General features: G+C 46.1%; 1 protein-coding gene across 1 annotated transcript in view; it reads left to right on the top strand.

Annotated features, from left to right (window-relative positions):
• The first annotated feature begins 1,762 nt into the window (after nucleotides 1-1,762).
• Nucleotides 1,763-26,507, top strand: part of LOC144108618 (uncharacterized) — a 29,383-nt gene continuing 4,638 nt past the window's right edge. Inside the window, exons 1-9 of the mRNA XM_077641810.1 lie at nucleotides 1,763-1,903; nucleotides 4,560-4,606; nucleotides 5,957-6,083; nucleotides 7,779-7,840; nucleotides 11,934-12,081; nucleotides 13,098-13,159; nucleotides 14,425-14,572; nucleotides 18,010-18,175; nucleotides 20,433-20,734. Of these exons, the coding sequence (XP_077497936.1) occupies nucleotides 1,849-1,903; nucleotides 4,560-4,606; nucleotides 5,957-6,083; nucleotides 7,779-7,840; nucleotides 11,934-12,081; nucleotides 13,098-13,159; nucleotides 14,425-14,572; nucleotides 18,010-18,175; nucleotides 20,433-20,734 (1,117 nt within the window). The 5' untranslated portion in view covers nucleotides 1,763-1,848. The remainder of the gene's footprint in view (nucleotides 1,904-4,559; nucleotides 4,607-5,956; nucleotides 6,084-7,778; nucleotides 7,841-11,933; nucleotides 12,082-13,097; nucleotides 13,160-14,424; nucleotides 14,573-18,009; nucleotides 18,176-20,432; nucleotides 20,735-26,507) is intronic.

Consider the following 26,507-nt stretch of genomic DNA (forward strand, 5'->3'; position numbering starts at 1 on the left):
TGCTGCCCTGGAAGAGTCACCTAGCTGGCTCCTCTATTTGGATGCATGTATATGCCTCCCAGATTTTTTATGTTTGGGAAGATGGGGTCGTGCATGGGTATTGTGGCCTGGTGTTTTGGGGCGCAAGCATGCTTAGCTTTTCGTTTTCGGATCTATTTCCATGCAATAAAGAAAAAAGAGTGCCTCATTGGCTTAGGGGCAGCATGTCTGATTTGCGAACCAAGGGTCGCAGGTTTGATTACCATATATTTACCCCAATTGTTTTCTTTTTAATTTTGCATTCCTACTCGTCATAAAGACACTTGAGTAACGTTGCGACCTTAAGATCACATTTAAGAAAATTTTTATTTGTCGGACATGTGGAGAAGTGAGAATCTTCCTTTGTTCTCTTCCTTTCTACCTCTTCCTCCGTTCCCCTTCCCACGTGTAGGGTGGCATACCGGGAGCTGTTTGGTTTATCTCCCTGCCTTTTCGTTTGTGTTTCTCTCTTTCTCTTTCTTTATTGGCTTTTAAATCCCTCGGCTCCTTCTCCGCGGCCTTCTCGACTGACCCGGATTTTCTGAACCCGCCACCGCCAACTACAAGGCAGGGTTCTCCGCTAATCGAGCGCCTTAACGCTACAGATTTAAAAGAAGATAGGAGTCGGTCGCAGCGCTCGCATGTTTATTGGAATGTCGAAGCTCGCGGGGCAGCCCAGCGGTTGATAAACATAGCCGCCGTAGCAGCGAGCCCACTGATGTAATGTCAGGTGAAGGCTTCGTATAGAAATGAGGGATTAAACCAATTCCATTGAGAACCACAAAACCGCGTTACGCATTGAACCACCGCTGGGTTGGGGGTTGCGTCCTCCAAGAACTCTCCTCCTCGTCGCACCTAGCAACTCGCTGTCAGAAGCGAATAGGGCGGCAGTCGAAACAATGACCTCTTGGTACTCCATACCGCAGCCCTTGGGTGGTTGCATCGCCTGCGCGTAAGGAGGCCTGCAGCCCATCGTTTCTTAGAAATTTTCCCGCGCGCAACTCGCGTTGTTTTTTATGAGTGCATTTAGTGCTCGTCCGCAGAGTTATTGAGCCGGCTATTGTCAAAGGAGGAAATTTGGTCAACTGGTTATTGAAACATGTAACCGTAGACTCGCTGATTACTTTGCGTTAAAATGCTAGAGGTAATAGCAAAACTCGTGTTTTCAAACTCCATAATTGCTGACTAAGTGTACATAGTAATCTAACACATATTGTTAACGATCATATAGATCATCACCGTCAGCCTAATCATTGTCAGTATCATTACGGAAGGTCACCATAATCTCTCACTGCTCGCCAAAATCACTGGTCCCGCAGCTCGTATCATCCGCCACACGTGCTGCAACGCAGCGCCGCCTTCTCCTATATTCTCCTATCTATCTTCTCCTCTTTTGTACAATTTTTGACCTTCTTTCTCTGTGTTCTACGCGGCGTGATGGTCAGATCAGCATTTAGAGGCATGCATTTTGTACTGATGGGTTGAAAAAACACGATAAAACAGGCTCTCTTGATTGGCTGGCTGCAAAACAAAAATTGTCCATAATATATGACGTGACATCCTTAATTCCAGTTTCCTTCATATAATTGAGCTGATTAATGAGTAGAAGTGCTTGTAACAACAGCGGTCGCGAAATTCCATGCTTTCAGGCAAGGTGGATGTAATACATGACTAACCATATTCTCGGTTATAATGCGCAACAAGGCCTAATATTTATTCATAAACCTACATTTTCCAGCACATCGATTACTAGGAGATGCCAGCAAAGGAAGCATCAAAAGAAAGGCACTCCACATCACCAACGATGCGTATAGTGCACTCTCGCAAGGCATGAAGAATCTGCGGTTGAGCACCGATGAGCATGGTGCCTTATCGGAACACTTGGGTAAGCCTGACCAGGTAGTATTTGTTAGCAGCTATATAGTATTATCGGTAATGGTTACTGAAAGCTCTAGTTGTGTACGTGCAGTTAATTCTTTGGGCGCCTTCACTAGAATTGCTGTGTTTGGAGGCGAAGACTGGGCCTCCGGCACAAGCAGCATTTTGGTAAATCGCATTCCAGCAGCGTACAACCACTCGCACGGAGAAACAAAAGCTGGTAGCCAAGAGTTTACGCCCACTGCTTTTGAAACGCCATGTCATTCATTGCCTCAGTTTTAGAAAAGAATGCCTAGCCACCATTTTTTTCGTGACGGATTGTCTGTGGTTCGTAGCGGCTAGTGGGCTTGTGCAGTAATCAGCCAATCTTCACGCGTACCAGTGCTAAGCCGACGGATCGCAACAGCCTAGAGGTCCCCTTTAGGCACTGCACTTCGCCTCGCGAGATGCCTGTAGCATTTCGCCGGTGGCTAAAAGACGCAGAATCGGGAAAAAAACAGTTATGTGCGGGATACTTGTGTACAAGGAAAAGGATTCTAACCACAGTGCCCCTTTCGCAGCCCTTGGCATTTCTGGGCGAAGAGTTCTCGGCACTTTCCCAATATATAGCTTGGGTTATCAGTTGAGTGAAGTTGCCTTGGTATGAATGGGGGTGAGAGGAAAGGGGGACTTAAAAGCCGGTGGAGCACTATTATTTCCAGTTTATCAGCACAGGGCTCTGTGGCTTGACTGTATTTTGAAAGAGGATGCATGAATGTCAATGTCGGTTGCGGTTGTTGCTCTACTGCGCTTTTCAATGCCGTGTTCTATTCTGCACTGAATGTCAAAAAATAGAGGGTGTGGAATAATTCTCTGTTTTTATTTAATGCTTTTATTACAGTTTACTTCGCACATGCAGTTACTGACATCGATATCGGTGTTTAGCGCGTAGACGCCGCGTTGTTCGTATTTCTTTCCATCGCGATAGTACGCGCACGGGAAAGTTAATGTAGTGCCAGCACGACTGAAAACCTGTGATTGTTCATGCTCCATGATCACAGCCCCGGGCACATGACCTTGTCATTTTGTATGTCACACGAGAGTTGGCCAGGTATGCCTGAAATACCCGTAGTCATGCGCATTTGTTCTCATTATTTACACTATTGTGGTAAACGTTACAGGCACGTTGTCTTGAATGTTCGTCGTAACCTAATTTCAGCACGGCCTAGAGGGTTGATTATTCTCACCTTCGTCGACCTCCGAGCACGCCTGCTTGTTTCCACCGTCAACGAGTTGTATTTACCAGCACGAGTTCGGCCATAAACCGCGTAACAATAGTTAAGAAACGACAGTGTATTGAAGAACAAAAACGTGACGGTTTATTGCGGTTTGTTTTGGTTTTCTCTGAGACGTAGTACCGTGCTGACCTCCGCTGTAAAAATCGGAGCTGGTGCAGACTGCCGGCATGGGCGAAGGGTGTCCTTTGACATACGCGCCCAAAAATTGAATACGCTGCTATTAAACCGAATCGTATCAGATCACATCAGTCTTGAGTTCAACCGAGAAAGGGCCACTTACTCCCGAAGAAAAAGTTCCGAGAATCTTGACTGGCTTAATTCTGGCCCTTTATATGATTTGGAGCTTCATAAAAGAAGGGAACAGCTAAACTGGAAAATGTACAGCGGCGTGCTGTAAGGTTGATAGTAAACAAGTACAAACGAACTGGATCCCCAAATTTATCAATGCAAAAACCCAAAATTAAATCTATTAGCGTTTTCCTTGAAGCAGGCCTCCTATCACCTAATAAATGGCAAAATTCATAGTTCCCCCGTAAGCTTCATTCAGTTTTTATTAACACACTGCGCTTGCAATCAGCTCCACTAAAGCGTAACCTCAAAATTTCCACAATAAAATCATTCGTTTTGCTTTCTTCTATGAACGCTTAGGGAATAGAATATTTTCATTTTAAAAGTTGGGTAATGAAAAGATCATTCAGAGTGTTATCAAGAAAATATTTATATTTTATTTTTTGTTCCTATTTTAACGCCGCCTTCTCCTTTACATTGTGTATGCAGGTCTTTTTACCGTTATTCAAAGGCTTGCGGTGATGGCCGATGTAAACAATTTCTTTCTGTTCTGTACCTTCCCTTCCTGGACGCGGTTAAAATGTCTGCAGCATTATGCAAAAAAAAAATTCACAGCGACCCCTAATCACATAGTGTTGATACTGCGATAGCGTTAGGTGATACCTCTACCAGGAGTGGCGAAATTTCCAGTGTGGTGACGTTACTTCTGTCCAGCCAATGCCAACATCCGGCCCGGTGACACCCTTTCACCTAGCCAGTCAGCGAACATTATGACCGACGACGCATTTTTTTCGATTAGGCTTCTAATGTTATCGTATAAAAGTTGCCCCAGGAAGGCGAGCTTTGGCAGCTAACAAATCATGCCCTAACATCCGCGATATAGGAATGACAGATCAGGCTCCGTAAATTTGCAACGACCTCGACCCAACAACAGATGGTGGTGAGCTTGACGCGTGCATAACAGAAAGGGCCGAATTTTGTCATTAGAATGCACGGGTGTGTTTAGTGCAAACAGCCTCGTGTAAGCATCTCACATTTAGAACTGGCGTCTGCGGTTTTCACTACACCTTATTCATGTCCTCATGCATTTCTTCCAAGGTGTTGCCAGTGAAGAAGATGAACCTATGGTCGTCGAGCCCAATGAGGTGAGCACAACATTCCGTCTTAACACTCTCTTTTACCTTGAAGTGCATTGCATGGTGAACCTGATGGTCTCGACTGGTGTTTAAAGCTTAATGAATTTTCTTTTATATTAGTTTTATGGGGTTTAACGCCTCAAGGAGGCTGAGGAAATGAGGGACGCCGTAATGAAGCGCTCCAGAAATTTGCACTTCTGGGATTCTTTACATGCGCTGACATCGCACAGTACACGGGCGTCTACAATTTCCCCTCCAAATAAATTCCACCTCCGCGGCCGGGATCGAACTCACGTCTTTCGGGTCATCCGCCGATACGCTATATCTAGTGAGCCACCACGGCGCTCGCTTAAAAATTGTGTGGGTCACACCCAATCCATCAGGTCTGAATACGTCGTGTTTTAAATTCCGGGTTTATGTTCAACAATCATGCTTCAATATGTTGCACAAAAATTTCGGCGGATAGGCGTTTTGAGCTTCAACATCTTCTTTAAGGCGGTAAGCTCGCCATGACAGATCCCGGGATCTTTCGTGAGCATTCTGCTGCCGTAACGAAAGCGTCGCAGCGGCATATCCAACGCCAAGTGTTTGCTGCTGCGCCTGCAGATTCTGCGCACGAATATTCAATGTATTTAGCCTCTTTTCGATCGTCAGTGTGACTGGTGAGGCAGCGACCGTCTTTAAATAAACCGGAGTTCCGGCCTGCGTATTTGTGCGACACTTAAACTCGTGCAAGAATTAAATGTGCCGGTCGACATTGCGGACGACACAAGAGACTACGCTCACTACGGGATGTTCACAGGTAACTAAGTGATATAAAAAATGGTTTGGTTAGCTACAGAGGTCGCTTCTGAGCGGTCATGGCAATGATGTTGGCGGTCGGCATGAAACGAGCGTGCTATATTATTAACTGGCGCTATTATAAAAAAATTTCTCCTTATTTGTAAGATTACCCTGTAGTGCTTAACTGTATTTAGCATCGCTTAGTGCGGCCTAGGTGCATCGAATATTTCTCTTCAGTAGAGACTCCGAAAATCCGAAATATTCAGATAGCTGATCGCATTCCCGTGTATTCGAGTCGCTTGGCGAATCAAGTTGTACATCTTCAAAATACGTCTAGACCATTCGACAGCGCTCTTAAGTTTTCATGTAGTTTTGGAACATTTGGCACCAAGTTAGAACAGAGACGCCATAGTTGATGTTTTTCCGAAGGCAGTTTTTTTTTTAATTTATATATACCCAGCAAATCTAGACAAAAGCACATTTGAGCATAAAACCGTTTATGATCGCATTTGTTCTTTCATATAATGTAGGACTTCACCATAACAATCAATATATCCGCATGTCACCTGACCGCAGGAGACTCAGAGCGAACGCCCGCCGGCACCCGAATATATCCTTCTGGAACAATGGGAGGCTTATGGAAGTGGCGGCCCGTATTTGCCCGAAGAGCCGGCCTCATGGGAAGAGCAGCGGGATAAAAAAGGTAAGTTTACGATTCGCAATTGATACAAGACTGCAACACAGGCCTGCATGGATGAGTGCATATACCTATTGATACAGCAGTAATGAAGAGAAAGAATATGCAAAGGTCTCTAAAGCTGAATTCCTCGCTAATATATAATACGTTATAAGGAAGCAGTGCTCGTTCTTTCCGCTCACACTTCAGCTGTGGAAAAGGATGAAGGATGCCGTCTATGACGTAGTCACGTCGGAAGGAATTCCCTCCCGATGTAGCAGCGACTGCGCATCACGTGACCAACGTTCCTAACCGCTTCCCCGATGACACACACTTTAGTAGTGTGGGCGGGGTCGGGATGCCCGCTTCTCTCTGGAAAGCGGCGGAAGGTTTCTTTCAGTATTGAGAACGATTCTCGTGCGTGGTAGAACGTTGTGATATCGGCCGCAGACGTTTACGGGATGCATGTGTTTTAAAAAAAATAATCACTTTTTGTAGAAACAATTGCCACTCATTCCGCTCGTATCAGCGCATGGAGCTTCTACTATCGACCACAAAAGGTCAGGTTACGGGTTGCGGCTATGCGGCAAAAAATTATTTGGATCTAACGACGTACGCTGATCGCGTGAAATGTCAGAAGGTGCCTGGAAACGATCACGCGTCATTAGCTAATTCTGGGAAGCAGCGTCGTGTGGCGGCGCAACAGTAGTTTTGTAGCGAGAGCTACACTACGCTACCCAGTCGAGCATTTCGCCATGATCCGGGAAGGCAACAGTGCGCATGCGTGAAACTGGAGAGGAGCAGGAATGGCGCGGCGCATGACGTCAGAGTCGCCGCCGCCGCTTCGCCAGCAGCCCCGCGCGCCCATCTAGGCCCGCGGGGGCCGCGCGTGAAGTGAATGCGAATGCGCGGCAACCGTAGAAGGGCAGCTGGTGCGAGACGCATGACGTCAGAGCTCTGCCGCCACCACGGCCGCGCGTAGGGTCATGTGGATGCGGCTGTGTGCATAAAAGCTGAGGTGATACGACTCGGTGTGGTGATTTCAATAGGGCACAAGGTCCTCTTAGCCGATATTATAAAGGAAAAGATTAATTTTAATTAAGAAAGCGATCCTCGCATTCTGACTACAAAATGAAGAACTACCGTTGGCCTTGTGTATCTGAGAGAAACCAACCAGTCTAAATACTGTGTAGGCAGCATTGAGACAACTGCGTGTTACTTTACCGACCATAGCCAATGTTTATATCTGTCAAAAGAATGAATAAATAGTGTGTTTAACCGATTACTTCTTTATTCCTTAACATTACAGTCACAACAACAAGCTAGACAACGTGTGTAACAAGGGGGGAACTGCAGCTCTGGCTACGTATATCCTGCCACAGCTGAGATAAGCCACTGCAATTTTTTCTGAGAACATGCTTGCCGAAAGCTCTTGTGGCCGCTTTTCCCAAAACACTCCAGTCATGTCTGTGGGTCAGGCGCCTTAACCAATGTATTATTTTCCTCAGACATGCATTATGTAAATTTTTAATGTATAGTGAATTTCGGAATTTTCAAGCTGCATGTTTATTTAACGCCGCTTCAGTGACGCAATAGTGTGATTTTAACAGCCATTCTTTCGAAAGTTCTGGCCTTTTTATTGCCACGACAAGTCATTTATCAACAAAGCTGCTACCCTTTCCATCTTTAAGCCTCCAAAAATATGCATGAATTTTTTTCCAGCTTACGACGGACGAAAAATTGCTGCGCGTGCTAACGCAGCATTGGACGACGTTATGAGGGAGGTAAGTGAACCATACACGGACATTTACGACCGTTTTCTTGGTGCTTTGACAGGTTCTCTCTATTTCTAAAAGGCGCAATCGCGGCCCAGAACGAACTTACCAGGCAATAGAGCACTGGCACCGCATGGCGGATGACGGAATTGGTTAATTGAAGGTGTATATGCAGCCAAATATCAATGCAATGACATTAGAGTTTAGGTAAGGAGCGGAATCCGCCATAGATCTCATTATATTTGTTGTTTAACCAAGAGTGGTCATGTGACCTTGTGGCATTATCGCAACAGACCCACCACATTTTGAGCACAGCTATCTGCAGCTAGCAGTCCGAATATGGCGGTCGGTGCACCGACATTTTCAAAGAAACTGACGCAAACACGCACAGATGTTGCAGCAGAAAGAGTGTTCATCATCATCATTATCAGCCTTACTACACCCACTGCAGGGCAAAGGCCTCTCCCATGTCTCTCCAATTAACCCTATCCTTTGCCAGCTGCATCCACCGTTTGCCTGCAAACTTCTTAATCTCATCCGCCCACCTAACCTTCTGCCGCCCCCTGCTACGCTTACTTTCTCTTGGAACCCACTCCGTTACCCTTAAGGACCAGCGGTTATCTTGCCTTCGCATTACACGCCCTGCCCAAGCCCATCTCTTTCTCTTGATTTCGACTAGGATGTCATTAACCCGTGTTTGTTCCCTCACCCACTCTGCCCGCTTCTGATCTCTTAACGTTACACCTATCATTTTTCTTTCCATGGCTCGCTGCGTTGTCCTTAACCTAAGCTGAACTCTTTTCGTTAGCCTCCACGTTTCTGCCCCGTAGGTGAGTACCGTTAAGATTATGCTGTTGTACACTTTCCTCTTGAGGGAAATTGGTAAACTGCCACTCATGATCTGCGAGAATTTGCCATATGCGCTCCAGCCCATTCTTATCTTTCTAGTTTTCTCCCTCTTATGATCTGGATCAGCTGTCACTACCTGCCCTAAGTAGACGTATTCCGGCACAATTTCTGGGCTCTCGCTGCCAATTGTGAACTGTTGTTCCCTTGCTAGGCTGTTGAACATTACCTTGGTTTTCTGCATGTTAATTTTTAGACCCATCGATCTGCTCTGCCTGTCTAACTCGTTGATCATGATTTGCAGTTCACCTCCTGAGTGACTCAGCAAGGCAATGTCATCAGCAAATCGCAGATTATTTAGGTATTCTCCATTTATTCTTATTCCCAACTGTTCCCAATTCAGGCTTCCAAATACCTCCTGCAAACATGCGGTGAACAGCATTGGCGAGATCGTGTCTCCTTGCCTGACGCCCTTCCTTATTGGAATTTTATTGCTGACTTTATGGACTATAGTAGCTGTGCAGTTGCTATATATATCTTCCAGTATTTTGACATAAGGCTCTTCTACCCCCTGATTACGCAATGCCTGTATGACTGCTGAGGTTTCCACTGAGTCGAATGCTTTCTCGTAATCAATGAAAGCTATATATAGAGGTTGGTTATATTCTGCGCATTTCTCTATCACCTGATTGATAGTGTGAATATGATCTATTGTGGAATATCCTTTACGAAAGCCTGCCTGATCATTTGGTTGATTAAAGTCTAACGTTGCCCTGACTCTATTAGCGATTACCTTAGTAAATACTTTGTAGGCAACAAATAGTAAGCTGATCGGCCTGTAATTTTTGAAGTCCTTGGCGTCTCCGTTCTTATGAATTAAGATAATGTTTGCATTCTTCCAAGCTTCTGGTACAGTTGAGGTCATAAGGCATTGCATATACAGGGTGGCTAGTTTTTCTAGCACGATGTCCCCTCCATCCTTCAACAGATCTGCTGTTACCTGATCCTCCCCAGCTGCTTTTTCCCTTTTCATTGCTTCTAAGGCTTTCTTTACTTCATCTTTCGTTACTGGCGGGATGAAGCATTGCAGTGCACTGCTGTCTTTTTTCATTAGCGCTCTGATTACATTGGCTACTGTACATGTCTTTGTAGAACTCTGCGGCTACGTTAACTATCTTATCCATATTGCTAATGACATTGCCCTGCTTGTCTCTTAATGCATACATCTGGTTTTTACCTATGCCTAGTTTCCTCTTCACTGTTTTTAGGCTACCTCCGTTCTTTATAGCATGCTGGATTCTCTCCATATTAAACTTCCTTATGTCGGCTACCTTGCGCTTATTTATTAACTTTGATAGCTCCGTTAGTTCTATTCTATCGGTAGTGTTAGATGCCTTCATGATTTGGCGCTTCTTAATCAGATCTTTCGTCACCTGAGATAGCTTCCCGGTATCTTTTCGAACGGTCCTACCGCCTACTTCTACTGCGCACTCCGTAATTATTGATGTCAGGTTATCGTGCATTGAATGAACATCTAGATCATCTTCCTCAGTTAAAGCCGAATATCTGTTTTGCAGCGCTATCCTAAACTCCTGTGCTTTCCCTCTTGCGGCTAACTCGTTAATGGTCTTCTTCTTCGCTAGCTTCTTCCGTTCCCTCTTCAAGTCTAAGCTAATTCTAGACCTTACCATTCTATGGTCGCTGCAACGCACCCTTCCGAGGACGGCCACATCCTGAATGATGCCAGGTTTAGCGCATAGTATGAAGTCGATTTCATTTTTAATCTCACCATTGGGGCTCTTCCAGGTCCACTTCCTGTTTTCTCGTTTGCGGAAGAAGGTATTCATGATCCGTAAATTATTTCTATCCGCGAATTCGACTAATAACTCTCCCCTGCTATTTCTAGAGCCTATTCCATAGTCACCTACCTCGTTGTCGTCAGCCTGCTTCTTGCCCACCTTCGCATTGAAGTCGCCCATCAGTACAGTGTACTGCGATTTTGCTTTATTCATTGCTGATTCTACGTCCTCATAGAAGCTTTCAACGGTCTGGTCATCATGGCTGGATGTGGGTGCGTAGGCCTGCACCACTTTCAGCTTGTACCTCCTATTCAGCCTAATTACTATAGCTGCTACCCTCTCGTTAATGCTGTAGAGCTCCTCTACGTTGCCAGCTATATCCTTATTAATGAGTAAACCCACACCTAGTTCTCGTCTATCCTCTAATCCGTGATAGCACAGTATGTGTCCGTCCTTTAGTACTGTATACGCCTCACCTGTCCTCCTAACTTCGCTAAGCCCTATCACATCCCATTTAATTCCCGCTAGTTCCTCAAACAGCACTGCTAGGCTAGCCTCACTAGCTAAAGTTCTAGCGTTAAACGTTGCCATGATCTTCTATGATCAAACCAATCAACCCTCGGCCCTCAGTCCCCAGCGGCTGCAGAGCAACTGACCACGGCGGCGGTCAGACATGTGACGCAGCGGAGGGTGCTAAGAATCTCTGGCTCCGGACAGGCCGCCATTGGAAGAAAGAGTGTTAAATGTGCAATTTAATCTTATCGCATTCCCATTTCAAGGTGGCTTCAGAGTCCCCATAGTTTCCTTTTTTCCTTTATTCTAACTGGCAAAACTGTCGCGCGCAATTACTGAATCTAGGTCTCCTCGCAGAGTTCGATATTGCTATATTGCGGATTCGTGTCAAGGACAGCGAAATGTTTCCTATCAAAACCTTTATCGCGTTTAGAATCGATAAATGGCTGGAAGATGGCTGAGATCATAAAACAATGAAGAGAGAGGCAGAAATGCATGTGCCTTGTTCCTTCAAGCATTTGCGCTGTGAAATAAAATATGAATTACCCACTAACCTGTTTTATAAATCTTCTCTTTCACCCGTAGAACCTGTGCGTATCACGCTACAAGTACGAAGCGGTTTCTGAAGCAGGTCAAACCATTTATTATCTTGGAACTTCATTCACCTTAAATGCAGAGGCTGAAAATTTAATTGCCAAAATACTGCGCGAAGATGACGGAACGAAAAGAGGAACAAAGACGGACACACCTGTCTCTTCTTGTCCCATCATCTTTGCGCAGTTTTTTTTTGCAATCACTATGAACAGAGCATCCCATCATGATATCTAATAGCAAATTTTAAACTACGCTGCCCCATAAACCTTCCGCTACCAGCGCTAGCCTTCCCTGATCTCTAGGAAGCCAACATTACTTCTTGCAACTCTGTGCATGCGCGGCTAACGCAGGCAATCGAGGCCTTTGGGGAGACTCTCAGAGAAAGCCCGCCTTCAACTTCCCCCGATGCGCTTCCGGACCACTGGGAGGCTCCTGGCAGCGGCGATCCGAATCTGCCCGCAGAGCCATCCTCTCGGGAAGAGCAGCACGACGAAAACCGTGAGTGAGCGATTCGCAGTTGACATATGACTTGAACAGAGACCCTGCATGGAGGAGTGGATATAGTTATTGATACCGCAGTATTTAGAAGCAGGAGTATGCAAAGGCCGCAAGCTGCTTAGTTCGCTTATCTATGATACGTAATGAGGAACCACTACTCGTTTTATTCTCGCACGCCTTTGCTGATGAAGGCGTAAAGGATGTCCTTTGTGACGTACTCACGTCGGAGGGAATTCCTTCCCGATGTAGCGGCGACCGCACATCACGTGACCGACGTTCCTCAACACACATTAATCGTGTGCGCGGGGTCGTTGGCGGATGCTCATTTTTTTCTGCAAAGCGACGGTAGCCATATTTCAGTATGGAGAATGTTTTTAGTACGTGGCTAGAACATTTTGATATCGGCGGCAGACGTTTAAGGGATGCATGCATCTGTTCGAAAAAAAACACTACTTTTTGCGCGGCTTGTAGCTTCTTCGGCTCGTATCAGCGGATGTAGCAAGTACCATTGGCCACAAAAGGTTACACGTTACGGGATGCGGCTATGCGGGAAAATTTATTTGGATCTAGCGACGTACGCTAATCGCGTGAAATGCCTGAAAGTGTTTGGAAACAATCAAGCGTTATTAGTTGATACTGGACGGCTGGGTTGCGAGGTATCACAACAGTAAGATTTTATTTTTCTCGAGAACTCACATGCCTAAAACTCTTGAAGCTGACAGTATTCTTATACTTTTAACCACTATATCTCTCTTGTCTTTGGGGCATGCGCCTTCACCAAAGTATTATTTTCCTCGGACGCGCATCCTGAAATATTTCGCTCTCTGTAGTGAATTTCGGAATTTTCGAGCTGGAAATTTATTTTCCGCCGCTTCAGTAATTCAGTCGCGTGATTTTAACACAATTTTTTAGAGATATCTGGCGTCTTTAGTGCCACGATAAGCCATTCGCCAACACAGCTACTACGCTTGCGGCATTTAACCATCTAAAAATACGCCCCAAATCATGTCTTCCAGCTATCGACGGAAGCGGAACGTTTGCGAGTGTTTACACAGCATTGGACGAAGCGGAGAGGGAGGTAAGTGAAGCATGCACCGATGTTCGCACTACCTTTCTCGGGGCGCTTTAGCAGGTGTTCTCAATATATAAATGGCGCAATCGGGGCCCAGAATGAACTAACCAAGCACTAAAGCACTGGAACCGCATGGAGGATGACGGCCTTAGTTAATTAAAGGAGTATATGCAGCCAAATATCAATGCAATGACATTAGTGTTTAGGTAAGGAGCGGAATCCGCCATAGATGTCATAAAATTCGGTGATTGGCCGAGAGAGGTCCCGTGACCTTGTGACGTCGTCGCGACGTGCCTATCACGTTGTCAGCACAGCTATCTGCACCTAGCAGTCCGAATATGGAGGTTGCTGCACCGAGAATTTCAAAGAAACTGGCGTCACCACGCACCGAAGTTGCAGCAAAAACTATGGCAAATCTGAAATTTAATCCTATCGCTATCAACTTTGAAGGTGGCTTAAGCGTCAAGTTACGTTTCCCCTATTCTCGCAAAATTGCCTTTGCAATTACTCAATATATATCTCCTCCCAGAATTCGATAATGCTATATTGCGGATTCGTCACTGCTATGCCTGACTGCAAGGAATCCACCACTAACAAGCGCAGCGAAATGTTTCCCTTCGGCACCTTTCGCGCGGTGAGAATCGAAAGATGGCTGGGAGATGGCTGACATCGCAAAAGAACGAACAGAGGGGGCAGAAATGCTTGTATCGCAAGCAGCACAGGTCGTCGGCCCAATATTGCAACAGGATGGTCCCATCATGGCCCTTGTAGGGTCGGTCTTTGCCAATACAGCTCCATTGTTGGTCCAATTACTTGTGCTGCTTGGGATCTTGTTCCTTCATGGTTCGGCGCTATAGAACGTCATCTGAATTACCCACCAGCCCGACCCATAGCCCTTCTATGTCACCTGTACAAGCTCTGGGCAACACGCTACATGTACGGAGCGGTTTCTGAAGCAAGGCAAACCATTTCACCTCCCGGAAGTTGATTCACCTTGATGCAGAGCCTGCAACTTTGTTTCCCAAATAAACTGCGCGAAGACGGCGGCAACAAAACAGGCACAAAGGCGGACAAAGGCCTTTCTCTTTGTCCCATTTTCTTCGTGCAGTTTTTTTTTTGCAATAACTATAAACTGACCAGCCCAACATCTTCTAACAGCAACATTTAAACCTCGCTGCCCCGTAAACCTACAGCTACCACCGATCGCCTTCCCTGGTCTTTTGAAAGCAAACATTACTTCTTTCCACTCTCTGCATGCGCGTCTAACGTAGGCAAGCGACGCCTTTGGGGAGACTCACAGAGAAAGCCCACCTTCCACTTCCCCCGAGGCGCTTCCGGACCACTGGGAGGCTCCTAGGAGCGGCGATCAGCATCTGCTCGAAGAGCCATCCTCTCGGGAAGAACAGCACGACAAGAACCGTAAGTGTCCGATTCGCGATTGACATGATACTTGAACAGAGGCCTGCATGGAGGAGGGGATATAGTTATTGATACAGCAGTAATTAGAAGAAGGCATATGCAAAGGCTTCTGGCTGCTTGCTTCGCTCATCTATGATACGTAATGAGGAACCACTATTTGTTATATTCTCGCACGCCTTTGCTGATGAAGGGGTAAAGGATGTTCCTTGTGTCGTACTGAAGTCGGAGGGATTCCTTCCCTATGTAGCGGCGACCGCACATCAAATGACTGACGTACTCAACACACTCTCACCTTCGTGTTGCATGACCTGCCAAAGCCTATTTCTTCCTTTTGATTTCGACTAGGATGTCATTAACACGCGTTTGTTCCCTCACCCACTCTGCCGGCTTCCGGTCTCTCAACGTTACAAGTATCATTTTTCTTTCCTTGGCACGCTGCGTTGTCCTGTACTTAAGCTGAACCTTTTTCGTTAGCTTCCGTGTTTCTGCCTCGTACGTGAGTACCGGTAAGATACAGCTGTTGTACACTTTTCACTTGAGTGATATTGGTAAACTGCCATTCATAATCTGAGAGAACTTGCCATATGCGCTCAACCTCATTTATACTTCTAGTTATTTCCCTCTCATGGTCCGCATGAGCTTCGACTACTTGTTCTAATTGGACGTATACCTTTACCACTTCCAGCACCTCGCTGCCAGTTGTGAACTGCTGTTTTCCTGCTAGGCTGTTTTGCTGCTGGACATTACTTTGGTTTTTGCATGTTAGTTTTTAGACACACCTTTCTGCTCAGCCTGTCACACATATTGATCATAATTTGCAGTTCACCTCTGGAGTGACTCAGCGAGGCAATGTCATCAGCAAATTGCCGATTATTTAAGTATTCTCCATGAACTCTTATCCCCAAATGCTCCCAATTCATGCCTCGAAATACCTCCTGCAAACAAGAGGGCAATATCATTGGCGAGATCATGTCACCTTGCCTGAGGCCCTTCCTTGTTTGTATATTCTTGCTGACTTTATGCAGGACTATAGTAGCTATGGTGTTCCGTGTTCCAATGTGTGTGTCTACTTTGGTGCATTCCAAAATTCACGCTGGCCCAAAGACAGATTCATACCAAGTGTCCCAGAGGAATGCCATTTTGCTGTATATACCTTCCAGTATTTTGATATAAGGCTCTTCTAAACCCTGAGTCTTTAATGCCTGTATGACTGCTGAGATTTACACTGACTCAAACAACTTCTCGTAATAAATAAAGGCTTTATATACGTGCTTGTTGTATTCTGAGCATTTTTATTTCACCTGATTGATAGTTTGAATCTGAAATATTGTGGTGTATCCTTTAGGAAAGCATGCCGGAATGTTTGGTTGGTTGAAGTTTAATGTTTTTCTGACACTATTAGCGATTACCTTAGTAAATATCTTGCAGGCAATGGAGAGTAAGCTGATCAGCCTGTAATTTTTCAAGTTCATGGCCTCTATTTTTTGATGATTTAAGATAAAATTTGCTTCTGGTACGGTCAAGGGTCATAAGACATTGCGTATACAGGGTGGCTAGGTTTTCTGGCACGATCTCTCCTCCGGTCTTCAACAGATCTGCTGTTACCTGATCCTCCCCACCTGCCTTTTCCTTTCCCATTGCTCTTGAAGCTTTCTTTACTTCCTCTCTCGTCACTGGCAGGATGACGCAGTGGTGTGGGACACTCTCTCTCTCATTGATGTTTCGGATTTCATTGGCTACTGTACAGATTTGTATAGAACTGTTTGGCTACTTTAACTATCTTATCCATGTTGCTAATGTTATTGCCCTCCTGTTCTCTTTCATTCTTCATTCATTCTTTATTTTTCTCACTATACAGTGAAAAAGGAGCCAAGGGAAAAGCCGTTCAAGCACGGCTTGAGTTGTCTTTGGCCCCACTTATCAAGCAGGGGCAGCAGCGAGAAAAGGACAAAGAGCAATGTCCTAGGACACAGCTAGTTCAGTCAGCATAAAGCAAAATATAAAGCAATAAAAATGAAACTATAAGTGGTACAAACATTCAACTTGTCAAAATAAACTACATCACACAGCACTAATTGAGCACTTATCACATGCTACACAAAATAATAAAGATTCAGCATATGAACATGGCAATGAGATCAGAAAATTGCAGTTTAGAAATCTTGTTACCTTGATTTATATAGTCAATTAACATACATGGTAACAGATCATGCAGAACTCGTCGACCGTAATTAGACCGGCAGGTATTTTCCAAAATGGGGCAGACGTCGTAGAGTATACTGAATCGGCTAAGCGTTGTCAGGCAATGTCGGTAAGGGTATGGCTTCCACGCTTTTGACTAATCTAATATTCTCATGATAACCTAAGTCTATATAGCTCGCAAACTCTGGTGTATATTGAACTCCTGAAGAGGTGAGAGGTAGATTGCAGGTATGGTACGTTAGCAATTATGCGTTTCCTCTTCACCGCTTTTAGGCTGCCACTGTTCTTTAGAGCATGCGCGATTGTCTCCATATTGAGCTTCGTTATGTCGGTAACCTTGCGCTTGTTTATTAACTTCGCTAGCTCTGCTAGTTCTGTCCTGTCTGTAGGGTTAGTTCCCCTCATAGTTTGACGTTTCTTAATCAGATCTTTTGTCTCCTGAGATAGCTTGCCGGTATCCTGTCGAACTGTCCTACCGCCTGTTTTTGCTGCGCACTGCCTAACGACAGTTGTCAAATTATACCTCATTATATGCAAATTAAGATCGCCTTCCTCAGTTAAACTGAATATTGGTTTGACAGCGATATCCTGAACTACTCTTCCTTCCCTCTAACTGCTAACTCGTTAATGAACTTCTTCACTAGCTTCTTCCTTTCCGTCTTCAAGTCTAAGCTAATTATATTATGCTTGATTATGAACAATTTGAATGTCCGCATAGACGGCAGACCATTCTGTGCAAGGATATCTGGGCAAAACTTGAAGGAAAGGTGACACATTGCCAAATAAGCAGGGAGATTGAACTGTGGATAAAATAGCATGGGTGCTTGTTTTTATGTATATATCTTTAGTGCATGAAAATGACATAAGCATTGTGAGAGAACTCCTCTTCTGGTGTGTGTGTACCGATGCGAAGCTACTCAATAGCGCTTCCAGAAAAGGCACTGTCTTTTTAAATTTAAGGTTTATATTACCTATTCACCGATCTGTGCAGACTAGTACCATTGCACTGCCTTTGTTTCGCGAATGGGCAAAATATTTAACACGACCTGCTAATCTATTACTATATTAAGGAAACTACAATGCACCTAATTGATACAAAGGAACTGATGTGAAAAAGTACTACTTGCGGCCTTTTCCTCTCTGTCACGGTCCACCTTAAGAACACTGAATTATCTGGGCAGTTCTTCACTCCACATGTGCTCATTCGCTACTCCCACTGCTCGGTTCTTTTTCAGAGGACGTCAATAACATTCCTTTGCACAGCCTGTTTCTCGCCTGTGAGAAGTGCGACGACCTCTTCACTAAGCAGTACAACTTAGAAATGCATACCCGGCGGAAACACTGGCATAGCACGGAGGGAATCCACCACTGCACGCACTGCACCTACACGAGCACTCGCAAGTAGGTCTTATAGTGCCGTTCGTTGCTTGACGCCATCGTGACTTTTGAACTGGAGAGATGTCCTTTCTTCTGAAAAAGCATCTTTTGAAGCCGTAAATATTTTTAAAAAGCAGAAATCGTGAAGTCGCCTTAAAAATACGCAATGAATGCTTGAATGACACGATTTAGGAACAGAGCACAACACAGTCATCAGCATTCTAATAGCAGTAGCGTGCTCGAAAGTGTCTCTTCGCGCTTCTTGTTCGCATTTTGTGTTCATTTTCTATCAAGAAACACTGCCCGCTTTTTCCAGCAAGCTTACAATTACAGTGCAAACGAGCCTGACGATCGCACTGATTGCGTTCGTTGTATTCGATGTTCGTTGTATGTGAACTTCTAATATTACACCGAAATTACAAAATCAGAAAAACAATACATATATTTGAGAAAGTGAGTTTGCGAGTTATATGCGTCTGATACTTGAAAGCAAGCCCTATCAAGGTGCCTTCCAAGCGGTCCACGGTGGCCATGTGCTCCCCACTGAGGACCTTGCCGCCAACAAACTGCTTTAGGGACACGACATAACTAATTAAGGTAAGCGTTCAAGGCAGGTGGAAATAGGTACGCCTCCTCGTCGTGGTCTTCATAATGTTCCCAGAAGTCTGGGAGCGCTCGTACTTTGCCTAAAATGCTTCATCAGTTCGTGGCTCAGTGATGTCGGCGTTAACGAAGTCACCCATGCCGGTCATGAGCCCAAGAAGGACACGTTGCCGCAAACACCTCGTGCGTCACAATCGTCTGCCACGCCTGGGTCCATCCGGCCGAGAATCTGGCGCAAGTACGCGCAGAACGTGTCAACTCCACAGCCTGTCTGGGCGTTGTCTACTCACGGTGGCAGCGCAGATTGTGGAGAGAAGATTGGGCTGGTGACCCTGGCCATGTGATCGGCTTGGCAAGCCAGGCATGCTGCGTGACTGCTATTAAAACTTCTCTAATCGCTACCTTTAGTTGATCGCCGACCTTGCGCTAATCTCACTTGCATTTTAGAGGTTTGCCCAGCCGGTGCACCCTTACCCAGTGATCACCGTTGTATTCCTTAACCCGTCGGCGTGCCTCGCCGCCGAGTTTGCGTATTTCTAATGCTGCATTTTGTTACTTTTCTGCGTCGCGATGTTCTCTTCAGAGCAATACAACCGGGGCTGGGTGGCGTTATTCGCCATGTGCGGTCGCGGAAAGTGCGAGTTTTTATATACAGGAGTCGAGTTCACGGCGAATCCATGTTCGACCTAACCGAGTTGCACGGCCTAAGTCATTCGTTATGTCTGAGACACAGTGCCACTCTTCTTACACACATTTTTACGGTAGCACCACCTTATTTCGTAATAAGCGAGTGTTCGTTATAACCGCGGCCGTTGTTTGCTGCCTCCCCAGTGTAGAAATCGGCACTCTGAAGCCGCTGCTGCGGTGTCAGAATTGAGCGAATCTCCCGTGTAGGAAATGGCCCGGCTGGTGATTTTGGTAGCGGCCTCTCTCGAGGACTCGCGCAAGTGGACGAGCCGCCCGCCAATTCTGGTCGACTCGTGGCCAGCCCCTCATAAGCGCATACCTTTATGGACGCTAAAAAATTTTGTGTGACTTTGCGCGTGCGTGTTTCAATGCTTGCAGAGCTTAACTGAGCAGTGGTACCTCAGACACTCCTCAATAAGCCTGATTATCAAGCATTACTGCTGAGTCGCTCACATTGCAACTGAAGTACGGGTCAACCGAGGTTTCCTTAGCGAGGACATAGGAAGTAAACGTCAACAGGAGCGGAAAGAAAGTAAGCGTGAGACGTTCGCTCATGCCGAAGAGATGCGTCAGAAGCAGGCAAAGATGCGCCTAACATCAGCGGCAGAAATATAGATGGAAGGTGCGATCGTCACTAGCGAAATCATAACCATGAAAGAGATGTTCACACATATCTAGACACCTTTAGCCTACCGTGTCCCACGTTTTCGTTACCGAAGTACCGGAAGACAGCCCAACGCCGGTGAGCGCGCGCTGAATGCTCCTGATGCTGCATGCGCACGCGCAGCTGCCGGAAACCTGGTGCCTCCTGGCACCGTCAGGATGATGTGTGAATGTGTACTGGCTTCGCGGGCTCCAGGTACTACAGTACGGTACCGGTAACGGTAACATGGTACATGCTATGCTAAAGGTGTCTACTAAAAGAGACATCCGGAAAAGATTTTCGTAGTCTTGGGGTAATTCTGCTTATCCTTACCCTTCATGTACGCAGGGCTGATATCATCAGGCACGAGCGTACCCACGTTGGCAGGCGAGATTCCGTGTGCCATTTGTGTCAGAAGAGGTTCTCCCGGCCGGACACTCTGAAGGTTCACATGATAATCCACAGTGCTGAGAAGCCCTACGAGTGCAGTCAATGCGGCAAGAAGTTCAGGGAACGCGCCCATGCAAGGAGGCATGAGCAGGTCATACACTCCCGCCGGTACCCGCTGACCTGCCCGCGGTGCGGGGCTGGTGCCGAGGACGTCACGAGGCTCAGGCGCCATACATGCAAGCCGCTGGGCACAACGGAGGGTAACGAAGAATTGAAGCGGGGCCGCGGCCGGCCACGCTTAAGGGCAGACGGAACGGCGCCAAAGGTACGACCGCGTAACACAACAGAGGGTACGCCGCAGCAAGGAGGAGTGAAGCGGGGCCGAGGTCGTACACGTAAAGTAATAGCGCAAGATGCGTCTGCGCCGGCACCGTAGAAGCTTACGGAAGTTGCACTACCGGCGCCAGGAGTGAAACCAGGTCTAGATCGACCACGTAAAGAGGTAGCGCAAGATGCGTCAGCGATTTAGTGAGATGTAGCGACATTCAGCGTTCTGTATTGAATAAATAACTTTTTGTTCCATACACTTTACGTCTCCATTCCTCAAATGAAAAGCAAAAGGAAGTCAAACATTAATGGAAAAGACGAAGCCGTAGAAAACACCCCGGAATGTGATTACACCCGATGACAGCTTGTCTTGACAATGACGGGAAGGTTATATGTGGAGCCTGCCAGGGACTCCGGAACTTATTTTCTATTGGGGGAGGCAAGACTTCGAGCTTATTTTGTTAGATATTTGATGCTCAGTTGCACACATTTGTAAAAATTTTTACTTTCCAATGTTCAAAGGTTGATGCAACCTGTATGTGGTGATGACACTCCAGCAGTCAGAAAGACAAGAAAAGGCTTCGAAAAGAAACTGTTTAAGGATTTGACTCTCGCTCACTATGAACTGAATGACTCGACGTCGGCGGTACGCACAAGCGTGCTCAACGGTCATGGAAATGGATGCTTGCAGTTGTTGGCCGCGATAAAGAACCAAAGCCAACTACAGCAATCCGGAAAGACGTGGAAGCATTCGTACCTAGTCTTGATCAATGTAGATAAGTCTGGTCGCATCTGGCGTCACGAAGCAAACTCATAAAGACGCGTGCCGGTGCTTCTGAGTGCGAACGCACAAACAGTGCAAATATTCACGGCAATATAAAATGATGTAGCATGGGACGTTTTATAGACGGGAAGAAATACGCACGACGAGTGATCAGTTCGGTTAAAATTTTGTGCATAACTCATTTAAATTCTGCTAGATATGATAATGTACACGGTACAGACAGTTGACTTCTGTTGGAACGACTGCTTTGAGTTATTCATATACGAAATGTTCACAACTGGCTACGAAAACAAATAGCTCAGCCCCACTTTGTTTTGCATGAAAAGTCCTAGAACTGAAGTGTTTCAATTGTGCCCCGCCGCGGTGGCTCAGTGGTTAGGGCACTCGACTACTGATCCGGAGTTCCCGGGTTCGAACCCGACCGCGGCGGCTGCGTTTTTATGGAGGAAAAACGCTAAGGCGCCCGTGTGCTGTGCGATGTCAGTGCACGTTAAAGATCCCCAGGTGGCCGAAATTATTCCGGAGCCCTCCACTACGGCACCTCTCTCTTCCTTTCTTCTTTCACTCTCTCCTTTACCCTTGCCTTACGGCGCGGTTCAGGTGTCCAACGATATATGAGACAGATACTGCGCCATTTCCTTTCCCCAAAAAAACCAATTATTATTAGTATTAAGTGTTTCAATAATTGCAGCCAGGGGGCAGGGGTGCACAACCCCTTAGAAAACTGTTGGGGGGGGGGGGGGTGACTGCCCCCCTTGACCCTCCTGTGTCGGGGTTCTGGGTGGCTCCGTAATTTTGTCACGCCATCAAAAATTTCGACCATAGGACGGTGCGCCTGGCCGCCTTACCATTTGTGCTCCTTTATGCTCGATAGCTACAGCCCGTCGATGGGGTAGCTGGCGTCATCTACCGAAACATCTTGACACAAGACCGGCCTAGCGAATTCGTTTTAATAAAAAAAAGTCTTTTCTTGACTACATAAGGTTGGCGTCTGTGTTACAGATATGCCTTCTAGAAAAGACCATATTCCACTGCCTGAGAAGAATGGGCGCCTTTCGACTTCGTAACTTCCGCTCCACTGGCAGAGAAAGCTGAGCGGATTCTAGGGATGCCGCCGCGGACCTAGCCGTGGAGGCAAAACTAGACTCCAAAGCGGCCTACGCTTTCAGAGAATCTGAGCCATGTCCGTTAAATCGAGCCTATACGCCGAAATTAGTGCAGCTGCCAATAGTTGACGTCTTTTCTTGTATTACATCTGCAATTTACCCTCGCCTCACCATAAGCTTCCCGTCCCGGTTAGCTCAGTTGTTAGAGCAACTACTTCGGTGAAGCGGTGGTCCCGGGTTCAAACCCCCGACCGGAACGAACTTAACTGAGTTTTGAGAAAGTTGTACAATAGCCATCCTTTATGTGCACGGTGGTGCACCGCTGGTTGCAAATGAGTAATAACTTCCTTATTACGAATCTAAGATGTGTGGGAGTTTAGATTTTATGCCATACATTACCTTATCGCAATGTAAATAATCAACAAAGGTTTTGCCGTGACAACGTCGTCACGCGCGCTCTACACGGCGATAATGGTGGCTGGTTGGTTAGTGTTCTTTGAACAGGGAATCGTGCTGGACTGTTTTCAATACGATGAACGCATGAATGTACAATTGTTCTCAATTCGTGAGGTCTTCGTTTTAAGCAAGTTTAGACGAATTCCCAGTGCAACGATGTGCATTCTGTCTACGTGACAGTAAACTGTGACACCCGAACGAATTTACTGTGACACCCTAACGAACGAACTGAACGAACTTAACTGAGAAGCTTCTGAAAAAAGTGTACAATAGACTTTTTATAGCCGTATAGTTGCGCTCGGCTGGATGCAAATGAGTAATTACTCTTATTACCAGCGTGAGATGCATGGGAATCTATATTTTATGCCATACATTACCGTATCGCAATGTAAATAATGAAAAAAGGTTTTGCCGTGGCGACGTCGTCACGCGCATTCTACACGGCGGGAATGGTGGCTGATTGTTCTTTGAACAGGGAATCGTGCTGGACTGTCTTCAATACGATGAACACGTGAATGTACAATTATTCCTAATTCGTGTGGTCTTCGTTTCTAGCCAGTTTAGACGAATTCCCAGTACAACGATGTGCATTCTGTCTACATGACAGTAAACTGACACCCGAATAAATGCGGCGCAGTTTTCCATAAAGGCAGTATGTGGTGGTACGCTTTAGAAATTGGCGAGGATGCCACTCGCCTAATTTCAGGCCGAATAGAAGCAGTAAAACTGCTCGTTCCTGCTCCACTCTGGCATAACAGTATAAATCCGAGCTTTTAAAACAATAGGACCCAAAAGAGAGAGCAGAATATATCTATTCATACATAGGCGAAAATAAGCAAGTGAAGACTTCTTTTATTCCAAAGGCCAGAATCTACCAGGTAATCTATTCACATATTGGCAGAAAAGAAAAAAAACAGTGAAGGCTCCTTTTACTCCAATAGACCAGAATCTACAATGCATTATGAGCGCATGAGCATTATCGTCATTACAGCGTGTAGGATATTCGCATTTAAGCCAAGCCAAAGTCTGCATCCGCAACGCCAGTACAGTGATCAAATATTCAAGTTCACTGCACGGCCGACGCAAGCAAATGACTCTCACTTGCGCGTTGTTAAACGATGGATAAATATCAGAAAAGTGAGTGATGCCTTTGTAGATCTGCACCAGGTCAGCCGTAAGCTATGGGAAGAAATTTCGTCGCTGAAGGAAAGACGCATTGAAGTTAGCCTGCAGCTCCCTGCGTGGGCCGAAGCTGCGGCAGATCGAATGTCAAAGCAGTGCAACCAGCTACAGCGTGAAGTATGTTGGACCGAATGTTTGGTGCCGGACACTGAGGACGTGCCGAGCCGTGTCCCCAGAAGTGAATACGCTCAACCTGGGACCGCATCGGTTTTTGTAGATGTAAACGCTAATTGACATCATCAGGACCTTTGCATGTGCTCAGTTTGATAATCATCATCAGTCTGACTAAACCCACTTCAGCGCAAAGGCCTCTCCTATGTCTTTCCCATTAACCCTGACTTTTGCCAGCTGCATTTCCCTTTGCCTGCAAAATTCTTAATCTCATCTGCACACCTAATATTCTGCCGCCCCCTGCTACACGTACTTTTTCTTGGAATCCACTTCGTTACCCGTACGGAACAGCGGTTTTCTTGCCTTCACATTCCCTGTCCTGCCCAATCCCATTTCTTGCTCTTGATTTCATGTAGGATGACCACCCACTCTGCCCGCTTCCGGTCTCTTAAGGTTACATTTATCATTTTGCTTTCCATGGCTCGCTGCGTTGTCCTTAACTTAAGCTTACCCCTTTTCGTGAGCCTCTACGTTCATTACCCGTAGTTTTAGTACTGGTAAGATACAGCTTTTGCACACTTTCCTGATTGAGAAGCCGATCACGAAAGCGATGACGAGGACATAGCATGTTTTCGGCACCAGCTTCAAACGTGGGCAATAGAAAAAGGGTCTTCGGAAGCCGCGGTCACGTCGCTTTTGGAAGTGCTCCGCAGCCACAGGTGTTTTTCTTCCTGGCGTAGGGCCGAGCAGGAGCCTATGCACAACCGAGACCGAATTTGAATTGTTTGGTATGTGGCCCAATATCATGTGCGAATGCAAGCCCAAGTTAGAACCATTCACTTTCAGACCTCTGTCCAATTATCCACTGACATTGCCCCGGTAATCGATGGCAAGCTGTTTTAATGCGGCTTTGTCTTGGATCTCTCTCCTTTTTACTCCTATCAACTTGATAGCTTCGCAGGGAATAGCAACCAGTATTTACACATTCGCGTTCAAAAGCTTGTAGTCTAGGGTCTGACGGAATCCCGTCTGGTCGGGATGGTACATGATACTAGTGACTCGCACCGACTAAAAATTAAGATGTAATGACGTTTCGGCCCCCACACGGGAGTCTTGTTCACAATGAGGCAAAACGTTGCGGTGGTGCCTTTTTTTATGCGGCGTATATGCGATCCCAGGCATCTCGCGTAGATAGGTGGAAAATTCCCTTTATTTCGATTGATAGTATGCGCTGTTGTTTGGATGATCAGCGACTGAAGATAGAGCCGTGATTTCCTGTCTTTTTCTTTGGCGACCACGTGCCTCTGCCCAGTTGATGTTGTGGCTGGCAGATACTGAATGCTCGGCAAGCGCATTTTGTTCTGCGCGCCGGTTCTTCACGTCATTCTTATGTTCACGTAATCTGCGTGCAAAATCTCCTGTTTCGCCTATGTATACTGATGGGCAGTCGGCACATGGAACCTAATAAACACATGGCACATGGAACCTAATAAAAGGTTGCCGTTGGCTCATGGCCTGCTCGATACTGGATCTCAATCAAATCCAGCAAGCCATGAGCCAGCTGGAAGCCACTGGTGGTGGGTGAGCCAACTGCTTGATATTAACCGCGAATCTTCGCCACTTGCTTGAGACCATAGGCGCTGCAAAAAGCAAGAACCACGCAGGGCGAACGTGTGCGTAACCAAAAAAAGTTTTATTGCAAGTGCACATCACTGTTGTGCACGGCTTTTATTCATGCAGGTAATAAATTCATAATGGCAATCATCTTTCACACTATCACTTGGTTTACTCTGTACAACTATCAACTGCGATTTTTCACAGTGCACAAAAAGAATTCGACTACAAGAACAAAGAAAGCCAGACAGAACAACGTGAAGGAGCAGGCATACGCGAACGTGCCAACCTAGTTTATATTTTGTGTGCAGCGGAATAGTGGGAGAAATTATGTTATATATACAGAGGAACCCAGTAAAACAGCAAAAGGCCTCTGCAGAGATGCTCGCACATTGCAAACTGTTATGGCTATGTGGGAATGCTGTTCGGCTAATCGAAAACAGCGGTAAAGCT

The sequence above is a fragment of the Amblyomma americanum genome, chromosome 10 (assembly GCF_052857255.1).
Source record: "Amblyomma americanum isolate KBUSLIRL-KWMA chromosome 10, ASM5285725v1, whole genome shotgun sequence".
NCBI lineage: Eukaryota > Metazoa > Arthropoda > Arachnida > Ixodida > Ixodidae > Amblyomma > Amblyomma americanum.